At 37.6% G+C, this 15,850-nt stretch overlaps 1 protein-coding gene across 2 annotated transcripts in view; it reads left to right on the forward strand.

Annotated features, from left to right (window-relative positions):
• The window catches only part of PRDM5 (PR/SET domain 5), a 196,704-nt gene that overhangs the window by 108,042 nt on the left and 72,812 nt on the right, over positions 1-15,850 (forward strand). For both annotated transcript variants that reach the window (XM_063460038.1, XM_063460039.1), the window contains 2 exons: positions 1,655-1,815; positions 6,068-6,161. In XM_063460038.1, coding sequence (XP_063316108.1) covers positions 1,655-1,815; positions 6,068-6,161 — 255 coding nt within the window. The remainder of the gene's footprint in view (positions 1-1,654; positions 1,816-6,067; positions 6,162-15,850) is intronic.

Raw genomic sequence — 15,850 nt, forward strand, 5'->3', positions numbered from 1 at the left:
TTATTTAACTCACTAGAAATAAATAAGAACTTTTGATGAGCAAAGTTAAACACTATGAAGTATCTAAGGGGACTGTGTATTTATTATGTTAAAACTACAGAGACCTAAGAGTAAGAAAAGGTCTTCTATTTCATACACAAGTAAATCCTCAGTGGATCTCAAACAGGACACAGACACATTTTTCACGTTGGAACCTGTCACCCATCTGGCCTCCATTAACCCTTTTCACACCCCTGAGACATTCATGTTATCACACTGTTTATAATCAAACACAATTACTTGTGTCAAATTATATATTATAAGCATTTTTTTCATCTCTTTTTTATAACTTGGATTAAAGTATTTAATCTGATTCTATTACGTAAATGTAATAAATGTGTAGGAATCTCTAGAGTTACCAACATGGAGCTCATGGGTGCTTATGTAGCTATTCTTCCAGACAGGACATTGCCTAGTGATCCGAGTTGGTGTTTTACATATATTGACAGTACATTAAATAAGCTAAGAATGTAATTTCCAGGTACTAGAGGAGGTGAGGAAACACGGGAAATTGGAATTAGATCGAAATGTGCAAGAGAGCCTGCAGAATATCCATGAACCCCTTAAGGACCAAACTTCTGGAATAAAAGGGAATCATGACATGTCACACATGTCATGTGTCCTTAAAGGGAAACTCCAGTGCCAGGAAAACAATTTGTTTTCCTGGCACTGGAGGGTCCCTCTCCCTCCCACCCCCCAATCCCCGGTTACTGAAGGGGTAAAAACCCCTTCAGTCACTTACCTCAGGCAGCGACATGTCCCACGTCGCTGCCTGCTCCTCCCCCGCCGCTCCTCCTTCTTCCTCCGTCGGCCGGTGGGCGAGACTGATCCCGCCCACCGGCCGAGGAGACCTAATGCGCATGCGCGGCAATGCCGTGCATGCGCATTGGCACACCCCATAGGAAAGCATTGAAAATTAATTTCAATGCTTCCCTATGGGGAATAGAGCGACGCTGGAGGTACTCACACAGCGTGAGGACGTCCAGCGACGCTCTAGCACAGATAATCTGTGCTATGATGCAGGAAGTGACCTCTAGTGGCTGTCTAGTAGACAGCCAGTAGGGGAGGACTTAACCCTGCAAGGTAATTATTGCAGTTTATAAAAAACTGCAATAATTACACTTGCAGGGTTAAGGGTAGTGGGAGTTGGCACCCAGACCACTCCAATGAGCAGAAGTGGTCTGGGTGCCTGGAGTGTCCCTTTAAGGGGTTAAAGATTAAGGTGGTATACTGAAGATCATTTAGACAGTGTTATGTGAAATCTCCAAACAGACTACCTTGTAATGTATGGTAAACGACTCGCCCAAGTCAGTTCAAGTATAGTAATGACATAGGGATTTTAAGTTCCATGCACTTGAAGATAGTGACTTGAACAAACGTAAAGGCCATAACAGTTGAATTAGCAAAATAATTGAGCTGGGACGCATTACAGTTTTACTATTTAAATATGCCATCTCCAAAATTTAGTGAATAAATCCCATGTGCGTTTAAATGTACTGAATAGTGTAGGATTTGCTATTTTGTTAAAGAATGTCTCTCTCAGGTCTGTTTTGACTAACCAATTTGATATCTAGATGTTTCTTATCTCATTGTTTTGTTTTGTTTTTTCTTTAAGGTGAACGCACTTTTAAATGTGATCATTGTGATGCTACATTCAAAAGGAAGGACACATTAAACGTTCATATTCAAGTAGTACATGATGGACACAAGAAGTATAAATGTGATCTATGTGACAAAGCCTTTGTAACCCCTTCAGTACTAAAGAGCCATAAAAAAGTAAGTGTTAAGAGAGAGGAAGACAATGAGCTAATGGTGATTGTTCTTAATGTACACACATGCTTGTAGCATCCCTTTGGTAGCACATGGCTAACTTAATATGGAACAAAGGGAGTATGGGCTTAAGTATTCTTGTATAAAAGTGTGTTTTTTACATAGGGAAATTATTTGTTTTTAATACTTCATTAGTATTTGTTCATGTGTGGTACCTCTATCATACCATCAACAAAGATTGCAACCAATACAATAAGACATTTTACACCCAGATTTCAGATTTTTTGGTAAAATCATTTTTAGTACAGTGAATCTCTGAAATCTATTTGCTGTTTATGTGTAATATGTAGTTGTTTATCCACTAAACATAAAAGTAAAATAAACTAAAAACCAAATTCAAAATTTAGTATAAAATACCATAATGTTGTCATAGTTGAGTTGAAAAAAATATCTGAATTTTTACCTTGTGGTTACATTTTACAGCAAAACATAATAGTCCAAAGTACATTGGAATGCTTTGTCACCATTCTGGTACTCAAGGATTAAACATTGGGGAAAAGTCTTCATTTCCCACCATTTTATATATATATATATATATATATATATATATATATATATATTGCATGCATTCTCAGTAGTGATGTCGCGAACATAAAATTTTCGGTTCGCAAACGCGAACTTCCGCAAATGTTCGCGAACTGGGCGAACCGCCATAGACTTCAATGGGCAGGCAAATTTTAAAACCCACAGGGACTCTTTCTGGCCACAATAGTGATGGAAAAGTTGTTTCAAGGGGACTAACACCTGGACTGTGGCATGCCGGAGGGGATCCATGGCAAAACTCCCATGGCAAATTACATAGTTGATGCAGAGTCTGGTTTTAATCCATAAAGGGCATAAATCCCCTAACATTCCTAAATTGTTTGGAATAACGTGCTTTAAAACATCAGGTATGATGTTGTATCGATCAGGTAGTGTAAGGGTTACGCCCGCTTCACAGTGACAGACCAAACTCCCCGTTTAACGCACCGCAAACAACCGCAAACAGTCCATTTGCACAACTGCAAACTCCCCATTTGCACAAGATACCAAGCTAGCCATGTCCCGTTCCTTGCCTCACTGATGTCATTGAAGGTCTCTCTTCCTCCACCCAGGAAGCGGGAGATGGAAAAAGATGCTTGGTCGGTCCTCCTACTTCAAATTTGGGGCACTGCGCGTGCAATCTAATGTGCCACCAGAGAGGAGTAGTGAGTTAAGTAGTACTATTCTTATCAGTTTAATCCCTGTTACGTCCCCTATCAGAGGACGTGTATATAAGGCATCGATTTTAGGAAGCGGGAGATGGAAAAAGATGCTTGGTCGGTCCTCCTACTTCAAATTTGGAGCACTGCGCGTGCAATCAAATGTGCCACCAGATAGGAGTAGTGTTAAGTAGTACTATTCCTATCAGTTCAATCCCTGTTACGTCCCCTATCAGAGGACGTGTATATAAGGCATCGATTTTAGAAAGCGGGAGATGGAAAAAGATGCTTGGTCAGTCCTCCTACTTCAAATTTGGGGCACTGCACGTGCAATCTAACGTGCCACCAGATAGGAGTAGTGTGTTAAGTAGTACTATTCTTATCAGTGTAATCCCTGTTACGTCCCCTATCAGGGGACGTGTATATAAGGCATCAATTTTAGGAAGCGGGAGATGGAAAAAGATGCTTGGTCGGTCCTCCTACTTCAAATTTGGGGCACTGCGCGTGCAATCTAATGTGCCACCAGATAGGAGTGGTGTGTTAAGTAGTACTATTCTTATCAGTTTAATCCCTGTTACGTCCCCTATCAGGGGACGTGTATATAAGGCATCAATTTTAGGAAGCGGGAGATGGAAAAAGATGCTTGGTCGGTCCTCCTACTTCAAATTTGGGGCACTGCGCGTGCAATCTAATATGCCACCAGATAGGAGTGGTGGCACTGGGCAAGTGGGCACAGTATATGCTGTGAGCCTGATACACACGCTGGCAGACAACTAACTGCTATTCAATCTATTACAGTCAATTTTTTTTTTTTTTTTTAAATGTTCACTACTGTTACACCAAATATGAGTTGCACTCGAGTGACACTGTGCCCTGGCAGGCCCTGAAACGCACACTAGTGAAGGAAACTGACTGCTATTATATTACAGTCCAAAAAGTGTTTTTTTTTGTTAAATGCAAGCTATTGTGACACCAGATATGAGTGGTGGCACTGGGCAAGTGGGCACAGTATACGCTGTGAGCCTGACACACAGGCTGAGAGACAACTAACTGCTATTCAATCTATTACAGTCAAAATTTTAATTTTTTTTTTAAATGTAAAACTACTGTTACACCAGATATGAGTTTTTTTTTGTTAAATGCAAGCTATTGTGACACCAGTGAGTGAGTGGTGGCACTGGGCAGGCCCTGAAACGCACACTAGTGAAGGAAACTGATTGCTATTATATTACAGTCCAAAAAGGTTTTTTTTTTTTTTAAATGCAAGCTATTGTGACACCAGTGAGTGAGTGGTGGCACTGGGCAAGTGGGCACAGTATATGCTGTGAGCCTGACACACAGGCTGGCAGGCAGGCAACTGCAATTACATTACACAGAAAAAAAAAAGCAGACTGATGTTCTAGCTCTAAAAAGGGCTTTTTTGGGGTGCTGTCCTTACAGCAGAGATCAGATGAGTCCTTCAGGACTGTAGTGGACACTGAATACACTAGCCCAGCTATCAATTTCCCTATCAAATCAGCAGCAGCTACACTGTCCCTACTCTCACTAAGAATGCAGCTTTACAATGAATGTAAAATGGATGCTGTCCAGGACGTGGAAGGGTCTGGGAGGGAGGGTCTGCTGCTGATTGGCTGGAATGTGTCTGCTGACTGTGACGTACAGGCAGGGTCAAAGTTTACTCAATGATGACGAATAGGGGGCGGACCGAACAGCGCATGTGTTCGCCGTCCGTGGCGAACGCGAACAAGCGATGTTCGCCAGGAACTATTCGCCAGCGAACAGTTCGGGACATCACTACTTGACAATGAAGAGTAAATTAGTGGGAAATGGGAATGTATTTGGGGGTTATTTTCGGGAGCGGAAGGGGTTCTTCCATAGCCAATACATTAGGCACTGACAGGTAGTTTATTTATATATATATATATATATATATATATATATATATATATATATATATATATATATATATTTTTTTTTTTATCAGTTTTTTGAAATTACATGTTTTTTTAACTTTGAAAAAATAGTACTTGAAGTTAATGTGTACTAAATTATTCCACTAAAATATATCCATATTAAAAAAAGGAAATAAAAATGTCACTTTAAAATACAAAAACAAAACCATATCCATGTGACTTTATCTAATTAATCGGTAAACAAGAATGGAATGGCAATGTTTCCATACCCACCTGGTGCAGTCCAGAGCCCCACCTATAGCATATTATTATTACATACAGAATAGATTAGATCCATAAAAGATGATCTTATATTCTACCAACTCAGGACTGTGTTTTGGCTCAAATAAGCACTGGGGGCCCCAAAGGTGTCAGAACCACCCTCGAGCACCTCTAACGTACATCACATACGTGAGAGCCCACTCAATCATCACTTCCACACATGCAAGACCTCAAAACACAGATACGTCCGTGAACATGGTTGCCAACATGTGCACTTTTTCTTTTGTACTATCGCTGAGGGTGAGCATGAGAGGAGGCTATACTGGCCAGTTTACAGATCTTTTTTCACCCAAAACTGGACAGAAAGATAAATGCCCCCAAGCCCTGCCTCCTCACACAGCAAGCAAGCAGGAGGAGAGAGAAATATATCACTTAAAGAAGACGATTTACTAAACTCAAATTGTGCTGAATTAAAATCTGAATTACAAAATAACCAAGCTGTGCCTTATAACAGATTTTTATTTTCTTCCCTAGGTCTTCCCAAACCTAGGTTTTGGTTTAGGTTTATTTTTCAAGGCTGCACAATTGTTATGTGGTATCCCGTATTTTTTAGACATAGACTTACATTTTTTTTATTAAATGTATACTGTATTTATTCTTGCTGCAGTATTTTTAGCTTCTATCATAAATTATCTTCATATCAATGGAATGAAGAATGTTATTATTGAATAAAATTATTGTGACTGTTGCGGATATTCCAAGAAATAAAAATTGATGCAATAAAGAATACCGGCCATATATGATCCCTAGCACAGCTGTGTAATATGTAATATCTCATTGCAGACTCACACAGGGGAGAAAGAGAAGATTTGTCCTTATTGCGGTCAGAAATTTGCAAGTAATGGAACCCTTCGTGTCCATATACGAAGCCACACAGGTATGCAATTTAATTTTAGGGGGTTTATCAATTAGATTGGGGCTGTCACTCACACTTTGATCAAATAACTCCAATTACTTTTCATAGTAGCGGTCTTCTGTGTGTCTAATAATTCTGCATTGTGAAGAAACTCTTTTCATGGACAGTGGTTTAAAAAGTTATTTTATTGGTTTTTGTTTCCTTGTTTATATATTTGGATGACCTAAAATGATCTTTTACTGTATTTCTCAGTGTGTATGTAAGGAGCTGCTTATATAATCCTATATAGTGCTAGGTAGATGTGGCTGATAGTGGAAAACGGTGCATCCTCTAATTATTTTAATGAAAGTTCATCTTGGCTGTATCTTGTAATGACATTTAAACATCCAGACAACACTATTCTCTGTAATTGCTAAATGTGTTTATTTTTACTACTGCAAATTTCACTTGGCATGTGTAGCTTTCTGGTGCAAATCCTTAAAAATCGGGTGGTATATTTACTTCGAATTAAGCTTTTTTTCATTATTGGCTACCTGATGATATCTGGGGCCTGGAAACATGCTCTGCAAAATGCCTATGGCTAATAGGGCTATAGCACAGGTATCTGTTTACTTGGTTGTAGGAGATGAATGTTTATAAACAAATTAACATGTTTAAGAACTCAATGAAGTTGTGGCCTATGCCCTTAACCAATGTATTTTTCCATATTAGTCAGGTGTGAATTACTGGGTGAGCACTCACGAATTAGTGAAGTAGATTTATTAGGGAGATTTAGTGGGGTAAACTCTAATAGTTTATTTTATTTTTTAGCAGCTTAAGGCTATGGTATAGGTCTCGGATGATAAAGAAGTAAGGAAAATAATGTAGATTTATTTCAGGAGAAATGTAGGGTGAGTGGTGTAAGGTAACAGATCTAGCAGATCTACAATGTGCTACAAATAAATAGTTTTTTTCACTTGGTGAATATAAGGTTCAGCAAGGCCTGACTGCACACGTTCAGCACCACTTCTTTCATCTCTTCCTTTGTAACATGTTATCAGCATTTGTGAGGAGTTACACTGCTTCTAGTTAAAGCTGTGTTTATGATTCATACCAGATCAGGCACTGTTTCAATTATCTATGCCTGTTATACATAAAACCCTTCTGGGATGGTTTATTTTTGATATTGGTTTGATAACTCTATCCAGAACACAGTTTTAACAAATTATAACAGCATATCTGATTCTAATGGATTTTGTAATCTTAGATGTAACCTGCTTCAGTCTTCATTTTTAAATGTAACCTACTTTATTGTAAGATTAACCTCAGGTTTAGTGAATAACATGTTGGCATGGATGACATTAATACATTTGTATTAAATTGTCAGTATCCCAGTTTTTAAATACTTTGTATTGACTTGGAAAGTTTGGAAGGAACCTTCGGTGTTGGCCTCAGAAGCTTGTACATTGCATTCCTTTGCCCTATTTCTTCTTTGTAATGTTTGGACCCATTGTCGAAACAAGCATGTAATTGAAGTTACCTAGTAAAAAAGGACATTTGATTTAGGCAATTGTATTTTTATTTCTTTTATACTTTATGAGCTAGTGACAATCTGTACCATTACCTTACTCACATCATTCTGAGCCTGTTTCAGCAAGAAACGTCCTCCTAATGCACATTCAGCTGCTCTGCAGGTCCTTCTATAATACTGAATGAGTAGGTCTTTCCATGTGCAAATAGGACCTCTAAGAATGAGATGTCCTGGTCATTAATGGATCTTCTCCTTGCCAATTTCGTATTTTATGAAGATTTAATATTAGCTTTGTTTTAAAATCACTTGGGACTTTATTGAATCTTTTTCTAGCAGAACATTGCAGAAAGGGGAAAGGTGCATTCAGGGTTGGTTACAGTGACAAGGGTTACCTGGTCAGAGAAACAGGAGATGGAGAAAATGTATTACAAACTTTAGAACAAGCACAGTTTTAATTTATGATAACTGAACTGATTCTAGCTCATTTCATTTGTGCTGGTATGCATGACTCCTTCAAATATCTCATCTCTGTAAGCCTATTCTCACATTGTTAGCATATGGGATTGACATCTCACAGTTCATCTCCACATATATAGGTAAATATACTGTGTTTCAGCATAGAATTATCATGCATACCTAAAATCTTTTAAGAAATCGCTCTCAACATCTCAGTACATATTGCACCTGTAAGCATGGTTGATTGTATTTCTTACCTGTTCTGTGTTAAAATATGTATGTGTATTTTAAAATAATTTTTTATTTTTACTATTATATTGTAACCTTTTGTAACAATACATTGTTTGTGGGCCCGGGGCATATTTGAAAACAAGATAAATCTCAATGTATCCTCCCTGGTAAAATATTTTATAAATAAATACATATACAGACATTACTCTAGAGAGCACAATATTTGCTCTAAGGGATACATGAGATTTAGATTTAATTATTGTAACCAATGAAGTACATTCATTGTAATGGGCAATCAAGGGTGATATATTTATCATACTGGAAACATTGTGTTTTGCATTTGAAACTTTGTGTATCTATAAAGGAAATAATATAAATTAGTTATATTAATTCTTCCCAACGATTTGCCAAAACACGCAAACGGTACTTAGAGTGGCTGGACTAGTGCCTAAGACAGATAAATTAAATTATGCAAGCAGACATAGAATAAACAATAGACAGGACAAGGTCTAGGATAACAGAGATACACAGAATAGTTTGTATTGTCAGGCCAAGGTCAGATTAAAGGAACACTATAGGCACCCAGACCACTCAGCTCATTGGAGTTTTCTGGGTGCACTGTCCCAGGTCCCTCAACCCTGCAAAGCTAATTATTGCAGCTTTTAGAAAATTGCAATAATTAGCTTGGGGACTTCCGGCCTGTTAGGCGAATTTTAGTTGCCTAACTGATGCTAGACGTCCTCACGCTATGCGTGGAGACATCCAGCATTACCCAAAACCCTATAGGAAATCAATGGAGGGACATCGGTGCTTGACTAAGTTAAATGACTCAAGGGTTTTTTAACCCCTTCTGCATCACGGGGGAAGGGGGGAAGGTGCAAGGTTGGGGGGAGCTATGGTGCCAGGAAAACAGCTTTGTTTTGCTGGCAATATAGTTTCCCTTTAACGGAGTGCAAGAATGGACAAACAAGCCAAGGTCAGAAAACAGTAAATTCAATAAACAGTAGAATAGCACTCTCAGGTAACAATAACCCTGACAGGGTGATTAAACAAGCCAGGAAGTAAATATACCCTATACTGGGTTGTGATTGGTTACAGAGGGCCATGATGTAAAGGGGGTATACATCATCCAAAGGCGCCACATAGACTGACATTATAAAATGAGACAAATGGAAGGGTTCTATGTCTGATATGATGTCATAGTGAGGCATCTGGAAAATAGGGATGAGTTAGAATGAATTAAAACACAGAAGAGACATCAGTTCTGTAATTGCATGGTGCCAATAGGGATAGGTATCATGATAGCCAAGTAATTACAGTTTTCAAATTTATTCTAGTTAAGAAATAAAGACTGATGTCAAATCTTTTTTTTCCCCTCTCAAAAAGTCACTTTGAGTTAATAACCGTGTCAACAACTTGTGTAGTAATGCATATGATCAGATGATTGGAATCATGTTTCTTGAGGCTGCTGTTCTACATAATACTGTTCTAATTGTTGATTCATATATTCTATGTTGTGTATCATCAAAAAGCATATTATTCAAAAGCAAACAATAGTTCCTTTGCTCTAGATCGTTCGTTGACTAATTTTTCCAGCAGACAATATTAGTTTAACTTTTGGCTCTCGCATATGTACCGTATTTTTCGCTCCATAAGACGCACCTCACCATAAGACGCACCTAGTTTTTAGAGGAAGAAACCCAGAAAAAAATATTCTGAACAAACTGTCCCATAGTGTTTCTTACTATGGGACAGTTTGTACAGAATATTTTTTTTCTCCCCTGTCCCATAGTGTCCCCCCCCCCTCCCCATAGACTTCATCCCCCCCCCCCTCCCCATAGTCTTCATCCCCCCCCCTCCCCATAGACTTCATCCCCCCCCTCCCCATAGACTTCATCCCCCTCCCCATATTCTTCTCTCCCATACTGTCCCCCTCCCCTTGTCCCATAATTACTTACCTGTCTTGTAGCGTTGGCCGGCAGCACAGGGCGCACCGCGGTAGTGGAACTTGAATTTCATGTTCCGGTTTCCGGCGGGACTGAAAGGAAGTGCGCACTCAGCTTGTGCACACTTCCTTTCAGTCCCGCCGGAAACCGGAACATGAAATTCAAGTTCCACTACCGCGGTGCGCCCTGTGCTGCCGGCCAACGCTGCAAGACAGGTAAGTTAAGCTTCATATTCGCTCCATAAGACGCACAGACATTTCCCCTCACTTTTGAGGGGAAAAAAAGTGCGTCTTATGGAGCGAAAAATACGGTATTCACTACAATGCGAATTGCTGGGAAATCGAAGAGAATTTTACATTGTAGGAAAAAATAAGTGAACTGAAAACACAGTTTACTTATTTTTCAATTTAGCTATTGTGACCTAAAATTTTAAATAATTTTGAATTCCTGACAATTCACACTTTAATACGGTGGTTATTTAATAAAGTGTGAATTGTCAGGAATTCTAAATTTGTTCAAAGTGAATTTCAAATTTTAGGTCACACCTATGTTGAGATAATAGTTGACATTTACTTATTGTTTAAATACATTTATTTTTTGTTCTTCTGAGTAACAGAAAATTGTGGTTGAATTTTGTAGCACAGAAGAAATCGGCAAGCAAATTCCTTACCTATATCACAATCTCAATGCTATACTTTAGAAACGTACGATAGATGTGTCCTTTGTTGAGCTTGATTTTTAATGACAAATTGCATCATTAGTGCATACTCTGTCATCACTCTTTGGCATGTGCAAATTAATGAACATATGATCACTAGTATAGTGACACTCAAGCTCATTTCTTCCCTTAGGCTGCAAAGTAATGTTAGGCACCACAAGACATATCATGTGAAGCTATTCATTAACGTTCGTTTTTAAATTAAAGCAAAGCATAAGATTTATGGGTGTCAAAGTTTTCTTTGTTCAATTATGACCTTTTCTGTGTTTACTTAAAATAAAAATATTTTACGCAGGTCTACTGTACTAGACTCAAAATCAAGACTATGCAAGGATAAGCTTGTGCATTCTCATTAATCACTAGTTATTAATGCAAACAATCACAAATATGAAACCCTCTCATGAATATCTTCTAGATTCAATCAGTGTTTAGTATGATTTAACAAGGACAGATGTGGTTTAACTAGAGGTGAGGAGTTGTATGATTATTTCCTGATGTTTTCTTTTTCTCAAATCAGAGAGATGTTTCCAAAAACAAAATATACGTGTGTGTGTGTTTTAACCCCTTAAGACCGCAGGACGTTCTATGCCGTCCTTATTTAGATGGCTCTAAAATCCGCAGGGCGGCATAGAACGTCCTGCGATCTTATGTACTTACCCGGTCGCCGGCGATCCCACGCCGGCGATCGTGGTATGGGGGACTTACCTGGGAGCCCAGGGAGTCCCCCTCCGTCCTCTTCGGCCCCCCAAGGCCATGTGATCGCGAGGTCCTTGCGAGGACCCCGCGATCACATGGACGGCATAGCCGTCCATGTCAATGCCAGCAGGGGGAGTGCCTGTAATGACAGGTACTCCCCCTGCTGTCTGAAAAAAAAAAAAAATGTTAGATCAGTGTAAAAATAAGATTATATATACTTAGATCATATATATATTTATTATATATATGATCTAAGTATATATATATACACATATATACAAATGGAAAGAGTGCACTCAAAGGTCTTCTTAAGGATATAAACGATTTATTTTGCCAAAATTTCAAAAGACATACAAGTCGACGTTTCAGTCCTCGTGGGACTTTTTTCAAGACAATGAAAGGCGGAAAAACAGTGATTTAAATATGCATTACAGGTGATTTGATTGGAGAGTAGATTATATGAAAGAGAGGCTGTGCAAACGTGAAAAAGATTGTTCAACTTTGAAAGTAGGGATTAACCCCTTGAGTGCCTAAAGTAAAAAAAGCCTGACAGTGATTGTGGTTACGGCCAAGCATCTAATAATCTGCGCTCGCAGACATATTTTAAAATTCAAGGATTAGAAATAAGAAATACTAAGGCCACCTTAAAATGGCTAAGAGTTTAAGGATCTTTTTGAATATTTTAACAAATTTGTTAAACTGTGTTAGGTAATATTTTACATTTGCTACATTTTTAACACTAACATACGGTGGCTACGTGTAAGTTGGAATTCCCAATATAGAACAAAACATTTAAACAAAACTGCAAAGTATGTTTGTATGCCCCGTCAGGTTACTATATATATACTTAACTATATTACAGATTTACGGCCATACAGTCTATAGAGTCTAACTGGAGCCACCATCAGCCAACATATTCTAGTAAAAAATATTCTAGTAAAAAATATGGATAATATATAGTTGAAAAAAGTCTCATGAATAAATCACCAGTTATGATTTTTCTTTAACCTTTAGTACAAATATATCAATATATCCATTACTGTGCTCTTCTTTATCTTTTCGGGGTGAAGCAACTGAGTGGGTTAATTTCATTAAGTCCCCCCGGGGACAAAGTTCCTAATGTAAAGATCCAGAAGGCTTCTCTTTGAAGAAGTAAGACATCTCTATCACCCCCCCTGTTTGGGGCCGGAACATGTTCAATGCCCATGAATTTCAATGTGGGCAGTGTGTGTCCCGCTTCCAAAAAATGTTTGGCTATAGGGGTGGTTGCTATGCCACTAGATAACGCAGTCCTGATAGTGGATCTGTGTCCCCTCATGCGCTCCCTAAGGTCATTAGATGTTTTACCGATATACATGAGTCCACATGGGCAGATGATACGATATATTACATGTGTAGTGGTACAGGTGATCCTTTGCCTTATCTTGTATTCTTTGCCTGATCGAGGATGGTAAAACACTTTGCCCGGGGTCATACTATTGCAAGCCATGCATTTCAGACAACGATAACAGCCTGGGTTTTGAACAGACTGATGCGCCATAGATATATCCGTATGAACCAGATAGTCTCTTAGGTTTCTATTTCTCCTGTAACTAATCATAGGGGTGTTTTGAAATATCGTCGGTAGTGTTTTATCTTTTTTGAGAACCTCCCAATTGTGTCTTATTTTCTGGGACATCTCTCCCGATAGTGAGTGGAACGTTTGAGGGAAAATCATTCTATTTTGGTTATTTTTTATTTCAGGACCGTCTGTGTAATTTTTAAGTGCTTTTGAATATGCACACTCCAGCAGTTGTCTTGGGTATCCACGTTGGGGACACAGATCCACTATCAGGACTGCGTTATCTAGTGGCATAGCAACCACCCCTATAGCCAAACATTTTTTGGAAGCGGGACACACACTGCCCACATTGAAATTCATGGGCATTGAACATGTTCCGGCCCCAAACAGGGGGGGTGATAGAGATGTCTTACTTCTTCAAAGAGAAGCCTTCTGGATCTTTACATTAGGAACTTTGTCCCCGGGGGGACTTAATGAAATTAACCCACTCAGTTGCTTCACCCCGAAAAGATAAAGAAGAGCACAGTAATGGATATATTGATATATTTGTACTAAAGGTTAAAGAAAAATCATAACTGGTGATTTATTCATGAGACTTTTTTCAACTATATATTATCCATATTTTTTACTAGAATATTTTTTACTAGAATATGTTGGCTGATGGTGGCTCCAGTTAGACTCTATAGACTGTATGGCCGTAAATCTGTAATATAGTTAAGTATATATATAGTAACCTGACGGGGCATACAAACATACTTTGCAGTTTTGTTTAAATGTTTTGTTCTATATTGGGAATTCCAACTTACACGTAGCCACCGTATGTTAGTGTTAAAAATGTAGCAAATGTAAAATATTACCTAACACAGTTTAACAAATTTGTTAAAATATTCAAAAAGATCCTTAAACTCTTAGCCATTTTAAGGTGGCCTTAGTATTTCTTATTTCTAATCCTTGAATTTTAAAATATGTCTGCGAGCGCAGATTATTAGATGCTTGGCCGTAACCACAATCACTGTCAGGCTTTTTTTACTTTAGGCACTCAAGGGGTTAATCCCTACTTTCAAAGTTGAACAATCTTTTTCACGTTTGCACAGCCTCTCTTTCATATAATCTACTCTCCAATCAAATCACCTGTAATGCATATTTAAATCACTGTTTTTCCGCCTTTCATTGTCTTGAAAAAAGTCCCACGAGGACTGAAACGTCGACTTGTATGTCTTTTGAAATTTTGGCAAAATAAATCGTTTATATCCTTAAGAAGACCTTTGAGTGCACTCTTTCCATTTGTATATATTGAAGGCTGAGGCAGCACCGAGGCAAGCACAAGACCGGTACATTGAGTGCGGGACATCTGCAGTTTATATACACATATACACACATACTCATAAACATACATACACTGTCTACGTGTATTTTAATATTAATATAAACATAATTATATATATATATATATATTAATATCAAAATACACGTACAATGATATTGATTAAATATATATATATAATTTTCATTATATATATTTATATATATAATAATAAATATATAAATAAGTTAAAAATTAAATAAAAAAATAATAAAAAAATAATAAAAAAATAAATAGATAAAAAATATATACACATGCGTAATTTCGTTCTAACTGTATTTTAAAATTAATATATATATATTGATATCAAAATACATGTAGAACGAAATAATATATATCTATATACATAAGTATATACGTATATATCACTATATATATATACCTATATATAAATAAAAATAATTTAAAAAAATGATATATATATATATATATATATATATATATATACACAAATATATATAATAATTCTACGCATATATTTATGTAATAATTTTACATAATTATGTCATTTTATTAATTACAATTTGCAGGACCTGCCTGACAACCCATGCCGAAAGTTCAGGGAATTAAATTTTCTAGCACTATATTTAACCCTGTAACTTTCCAAGACACCATAAAACCTGTACATGGGGGGTACTGTTTTACTCGGAAGACTTCGCTGAACACAAATATTAGTGTTTCAAAACAGTAAAATATATTACAACGACGATATCATCAGTGAATTTTTTTGCATTTTTCACACACAAATGGCACTTACACTGACGATATAATTGTTGTGATACGTTTAACTGTTTTTAAACAATAATATTTGTGTTCAGCGAAGTCTCCTGAGTATAACAGTACCTCTCATGTACAGGTTTTATGGTGTTTTCAAAAGTTAGAGAGTCAAATATAAGGTTTGCGTTTCAGTTTTTTCACATTAAAATTCGCCAGGTTGCCTTTGAGACCGTATGGTAGCCCAGGAATGAAAATTATCCCCATGATGGCATACCATTTGCAATAGTAGACAACCCAGGGTATTGCAAATAGGGTATGTTCAGTTCTTTTAGTAGCCACTTAGTCACAAACACTGGCCAAAATTTGCGTTCAAATTAGTTTTTTGCATTTTCAAATATTAACACTAACTTTGGCCAGTGTTTGTGACCAAGTGGCTACTAAAAAAGACTGGACATACTCCATTTCCAATACCTTGGGTTGTCTACTTTTGGAAATGGTATGCCATCATGGGG

This window comes from Pelobates fuscus, chromosome 6 (assembly GCF_036172605.1).
Source record: "Pelobates fuscus isolate aPelFus1 chromosome 6, aPelFus1.pri, whole genome shotgun sequence".
Classification (NCBI taxonomy): domain Eukaryota; kingdom Metazoa; phylum Chordata; class Amphibia; order Anura; family Pelobatidae; genus Pelobates; species Pelobates fuscus.